The sequence below is a fragment of the Lepidochelys kempii genome, chromosome 11, assembly GCF_965140285.1.
Source record: "Lepidochelys kempii isolate rLepKem1 chromosome 11, rLepKem1.hap1, whole genome shotgun sequence".
NCBI lineage: Eukaryota > Metazoa > Chordata > Testudines > Cheloniidae > Lepidochelys > Lepidochelys kempii.
This window is the reverse complement of record NC_136390.1, coordinates 78,075,664-78,081,155: the sequence shown is the minus strand read 5'-3', so window position 1 is coordinate 78,081,155 and position 5,492 is coordinate 78,075,664. Positions and strand designations below refer to the sequence as shown.

Here is a 5,492-nt window from a genome sequence, read left to right as displayed (position 1 = left end):
AGGGTTGGGACACGATAGCCTCCCGATATTACTATTCACAGGGTGTTGGCCTGATTGCAAGGTAGGAGCCCAAAGTTTCCTCCTCGCTGGGCCTCTCTTGGGAATGGGATTGCCGTGTGAAATATTCCTCTGTTCCAGGCTGCCAGCTCAGCCAAGCAACTGGAGAGGAACTCTGTCTCCCAGGGGAACTCTCTGTGATTTTCAAGGGACTTTCTGTTCCATGTTCCAGAGCCATGATCGAGTGTGAGAACCCTCAGCTCCCTGCAGTTTTCAGAGAGGCAATCACCATCGTCCAGAGTGAGAGGGAGGAGGAGCAGAGAACAATTGCCATGGCTTTCTGTATTGAGGTGAGATACATTAGTTGATAGGCACAAGGGGGCTTTCTGGAGAGCAGCTCAGGCCAGTTAGCTCTGGGGCACATTGTCAGCAGCTCAGCAGCCTTACCGCCAGCTAGGTCCTCTCTGCACAAGGATGGTTGTGGGGCATGGCAAAGAGAGAGAGGGAGAGACAGGGTGAGATTGCTCCTGGCTGGATGTGCCTCGATGGGATTATGGGACAAGAGGAGAGGTTCCTCCAGTGCCCCAAGACCATGCTTCTCGCCTCACCTTTTCCTGAGGTTCTGCTTTTCTTCTGTCCCAGGGGTCTCTGCATGGCGCTCAATGAGGCCTGGAGATGCCCCTTTCCCTGGGGGTTGATTTGTGAGCTGTGCATGAGTCCAACTTTTGGGAATGAACCAACTGAAACGGCAGCAACTGGCTCCCTACGCACCAGAGACTTTGGGTGGGAGTAAGTGGCTCTTTGGTAAAGACGACTGTCCAGGGAACAGACCCCCCAGGAAGACCTCTGCTCCTCAACCTGATGTTGATTTGGCTCTTTCCAGTTTCTCCAGAGTCCTTCCATTGAGACAGTGCTGACAAAATCAGAGCTCCGGGCGCAGCTCATGGAATGGACCAAGGACACAAATCCCGTCATATGTAAGCTCAGTCTGCGAGGCCTTGGCAGTATTGTGTTCCAGCCAGAAAAGGTAAGAGGCGTGGATTGCCCAGGGGACCGAGGAAGCCGATGTCTCTCAAATAGCTCGGAAACGAGAGCCAGATCCCCACATAAACCTTGTTGATTTACACACAGCCCTCAAATGGTGGAGGTGCTTTCCTGAGCAAATCAAGGCATGACGTGCTCCCTGCTCCCATGAGCGGAGCCCTGATAGCAGATGGGATGCAATGGGGGAGGTGGGGTGAGCAACGACAAAGGTTACAGTGAGCAGCTGGCACAGAGTGACAGGAGAACGACTTTCTGCCCCGTTGGGGGGCTCTGCCATCCGTGGTTTCTCCTAGGCGGGAGTGGTCCAGCATGTGCTCCAGGCTGTCACCCCGGAAAGTAATGAGTTGCCTTCTTCATTCCTGCAGGTGAGATGGTTACAGGCCCAGCTGCCAGGAACCATTGCCAGGTTTTGTGACCGGGATGGAGGGTGTGTCAAGGAGGCCATGCACAAAGCTCAAGACATCATCTACCTCCTCAAGAGGGAGGGGCTTGGCTCCATCTCCCAGGACATTGCAGTCAGCCTTCGCCCCTTCATTGATGACGTAAGGCTTGGAACCCCAGGAGAAGCCCGTTCCCGCCCTCCACCTGTCTCTGATGCCCTTGTCTCTCTCTCCCCATCTCCTTGGCTCCCGCCCCTCAGGCCTGCCATGGAGCCTCCAAGGAGCTCCCCCGCCATGGGTGGGGAATATCCTGCTGAGCCACCTCCCTGTCAGAGCTCTCCTCGCCAAAGCTCAGTCTCAGCGCCATGCTCCGCTCAGCCCCTGCTGCAGCCTGGCCTGGGGGAGAGGGGGCCTGGCCCTGGGCAGATGACCAGCTGTCTGGAGAACACAGGTCCCCAAAGAGGTGGAGATTCTCAGCAGGAAAGAGGTGGGTCGGGAATGGCCCGGCTCTCGGGGGCACCGAAGAGCAAAAGAAATGCTGTGTTTTGTAGCAGCGAATCCCTGCAAGGCTCCAGCAGCGGCTTCTCCCCTTCCCCAGACCAGTCTCCAGCAGACTTCCCTCCCTCTCCCCAAATCTTCTCAGGTTCTGGGATTCTGGGCTCTCCAGACAGAAACTGCCTCTGGGACACCCTGGGGCTGCGCTGTCCTGCCCAGGGTCTCAGGCCCTGCAGAAGATGTCTATGGCGCTGGCCTGGTGTCCGCCCTGCTCCCCCCACCCAAGTCAGTTCACATGGGGGAACCGGAGCAGCGGGTGGATTATGACTCTGTTGCGTTCTGCTCTGATACTGCCTGGCTTTAACCGGGCGTCCCCACCCCCCGTGTGTCATTGCCAGGAGAGGGGCAGTGTGCGCTCAGCTGCCATTTCACTGCTTGGCAACGTGGTGAGCAGGGTGCAGGACCCGGACAAAGCCCTCGTGCAGCAGGAAATCATCCACTGCTTGCTCCCGCTGCTGCTGCATCTTGCAGACCAGGAGGAGAGTGTGACACTGGTAAGTGCCACGGACATTATTTCCTTCAGAGCAAAGAGCCAGAATCCCCTGGGGCCTCCACTCCAGTCATCACCAGAGCCCCTTGCCCAAGCAGAGTCTTCTCCCGGCTTCACTCCCTGCTGGAGCCTCGTGCCTCATCCATCCTCACAGCACACAGCACAAGGGGTGGAGAAGGTCCAGTGTCCCCCACACTATCCCTCTCTCAGTGAGAACCCTCTTGGTCTCCCCTTCTCTTGCAGCGATGTAAACTGACGCTCTTCCGCTGCGCAGTGTTTCTCGGCTGGGCTCATTTGAAGACGCTGTTCCGCAGCATGGCCTGGGATGGCTCCTCACAGCTCTTGAAGAGTGTCGGGAAGTGCCTGGTAGGTGAATTCCTTGTGCCTTGAGAGGGGTGAATGGGGACTTGAGAGAGACCTTTCTAACCCCACAGCCTGAGGACCCATCCGCTTCGGTCGGGTTGCAAGACGCTATTCCAGGCTCTCTGCTGGTTCATTTCTGCAGGAGTTACAATCCGTTCACATTGTTGACATTTTCCTCCACAACTGTCAGACCTCCAAACTTTTGTCTTTTCAAATGAAAGCGGAGGTTCTGGAGAACACAACAGTGACTTCAGAGAGGTGCTGCTCTGGTGTATGGGTTCGTATTGGCGGTTGCCATGGCCTGGCTATATGCTTTGCCTTTCCTGGACTATTCGCTGTGGGGAGAACATGTCATTTGTATATTGTGCATTTCTTCCTTCTTTCTTTCCAGATGCAGAACAACAAGAGCCACATCCCCAAATTCCTGTTCCAGGCCCTAGACTACCTGGAAAGCTCACAGACAACAATACGACACTCTGCAGCCTTGTTCATTGGTAAGCAGAGCAAATTCACTTCAGCTTTTTTAAATGTTTCCTTCAAAGCCCTTTTCTAGATGGCTGCTCTGTTCCCTCCGACAGCAACAGAATCCTAAAACGGGGTGTGTGTGTGTGTGTGAGAGAGACAGAGAGAGAGAATTAACATGTATTCCAAGATGAAGGGAGCAACTTAGCTGTATCGACTGCACCAACTTCCCCTGCCCACAGCAGCTCTTTGGCTGCGCCTAGGGGAGATTGAATTCACATCATGCTGGTTTGATGTGAATTCAGTCTCCTTTAGAAATCAGCTTCTCAGTACCTGCTGGGCATCTGATGCTTTATCTAATGTGCTTTGTGAAGAGATGTAAGGAATGTATTTAATTTTCCGAAGGGCTGTCTTGGGGAAATGGCTGCATCTTCAGCAGTTTTCAGCGATGGATTTGAAAAGTAATGAGATCCATTGTATTCATTGTATGTCTAGGAAATACTATCCACCATTACTGTGATTTGTTGTCTGAAACAGTGAATGAAGATGGCATCTCCCGCCTGTATGAAGGTAAGGAAATACCTCTGTGTGTTTGTGCCTCTGTGGGAAATACAGGGGTGCAGACAGGGCCCGAACACAGGTTTGAATGTGGACACAGGTCCCTCTCTGTCTAAGGACAGCGTTTAAGGAAGAAGGATGGTCATGCGAGCGTCATCGAGCTACCACAATATGTGTATGGGAGCAGGGGAATTCCATCTCTAGCTCCTAGTATAGACGTAACCTTAAAGCTGTGTGGGGAAAGTGTCTTCATAAAGGTCTGAAAGTCTGTAATGGAAGGCCTGACAGTATTGAAAAGAGCCGTTGTTATTAAGGATGATGATGATGACAATTATCCTCATCACCTGCCCTCCCTGTACTGGAGTGATTGCAGGCCAGGGAGATTCCCTCCGAGATTGGTCATCAGCTCATAGGAAATCCCATGAGGGCGCATGGGAAACACTTCTCCCTGTGACCTCTTGAGGAATGAAGGCACAGGGCCACAAAAGATTTCAGTAGACATTAGGAGCCTAAATCCCTTTGTGGATCTCGGCCTAAATGTTGGATGGTTTAATGTCGCTGCGGCTGTCAATTTCCTGTTCCATCGAAAGAACAAGTGCCCCCAACCATCTGTGTGTAGGGGTGTGTGTACGGGTGAAGGCCAGCGGAGGGGGAAGTGACAAGAATGGGGTCTCCTCTCTGTGCAGGGCTATTTTGGGAGGAGCGGAGTTGTTGTTCTTGTGCCCTTAGAGTCTTGGGGAGCTAATAGCAGGGGGCGATGGCCATCGGGAGTGGAGATTTCCTAGGCACCAGGCACATCAGCACCAGAGGCTTTTCAACCCGTTTCCTCTTGGTTTCAGCTTTTCAGGAAGTGCCTTTGAAATCTGACAGGACCACTTGGTACATCCTCAACAGACATTATAAATGGTTGCAGAAGCTTGTAAATCTCGTGTCGGGTTCTGCATTTGACTAGGGAACCGGGACCGACACAGAAGAGCTCTTTGTCCTGCTATGGTACGTACACCAGGCGCTTATCAACTTTTTGGTGTCCCTAGCCTCTGTTTACCAGCAGCTAGGAATGGGTGACAGGGCATAGAGCACTGGATGATTCCTGTCTGTTCACTCCCTCTGGGGCACCTGGCAGTGGCCACTGTCGGAAGACAGGATACTGGGCTAGATGGACCTTTGCTCTGACCCAGTCTGGCCTTTCTCATGTTCTTATGTTTGGAACCGGGGCTGAACAACGAGGTGGATATTGGCAGATGACAAAAGATTATGCAGATTAATCAGCCTAGAGAAGACATTGAAGAAGTTCAAAGGGATGTAATCAAGCCATGTCACTGGGCAGCACCATGGCAGATGAAAACCAGCGCTGATCAGGGCAGGGCCATACACATGAAAAGCAGTGCGGTGAACGACTCCTCCATGTCGCTGGGTTCAGAAGCCAAAGCACGGCTGGTTGGGCCCAGTGGTTGGAGCAAGGGCTCTGGGGCCGCGTGCTCAGAGTGGTGGAGGTCGAGCCGAGGGGAGCCAAAGGTTGGAGCTGGAGTCAGGAGTCAAGAGCAGGATTGGAACAGGCTGGGGAATAGGGCCAGGGCCGGATTAACAATTCCCGGCCCATGGGAGCTGCGGGGGGACGCGCGGGGGGAGGGCAGAGCCGACAG

At 53.6% G+C, this 5,492-nt stretch overlaps 1 protein-coding gene across 1 annotated transcript; it reads left to right on the top strand.

Annotated features, from left to right (window-relative positions):
• Positions 1-1,410: 1,410 nt before the first annotated feature.
• On the top strand, positions 1,411-2,856 carry LOC144930936 (maestro heat-like repeat family member 5). Its single transcript, XM_078854714.1, has 3 exons — positions 1,411-1,583; positions 2,315-2,470; positions 2,710-2,856. The coding sequence occupies exons 1-3, from the start codon at positions 1,485-1,487 to the stop codon at positions 2,854-2,856; spliced, it is 402 nt and encodes a 133-aa protein (XP_078710840.1). The 5' UTR covers positions 1,411-1,484.
• The last annotated feature ends 2,636 nt before the right edge of the window (positions 2,857-5,492 follow it).

Coding starts and splice junctions, on each gene's coding strand:
- LOC144930936 (XM_078854714.1), top strand. CDS start 1,485: ATGCACAAAGCTCAAGACATCATCTACCTCCTCAAGAGGGAGGGGCTT. Junction 1,584..2,314: donor TTCGCCCCTTCATTGATGAC/GTAAGGCTTGGA, acceptor TGTCATTGCCAG/GAGAGGGGCAGTGTGCGCTC. Junction 2,471..2,709: donor AGGAGGAGAGTGTGACACTG/GTAAGTGCCACG, acceptor CTTCTCTTGCAG/CGATGTAAACTGACGCTCTT.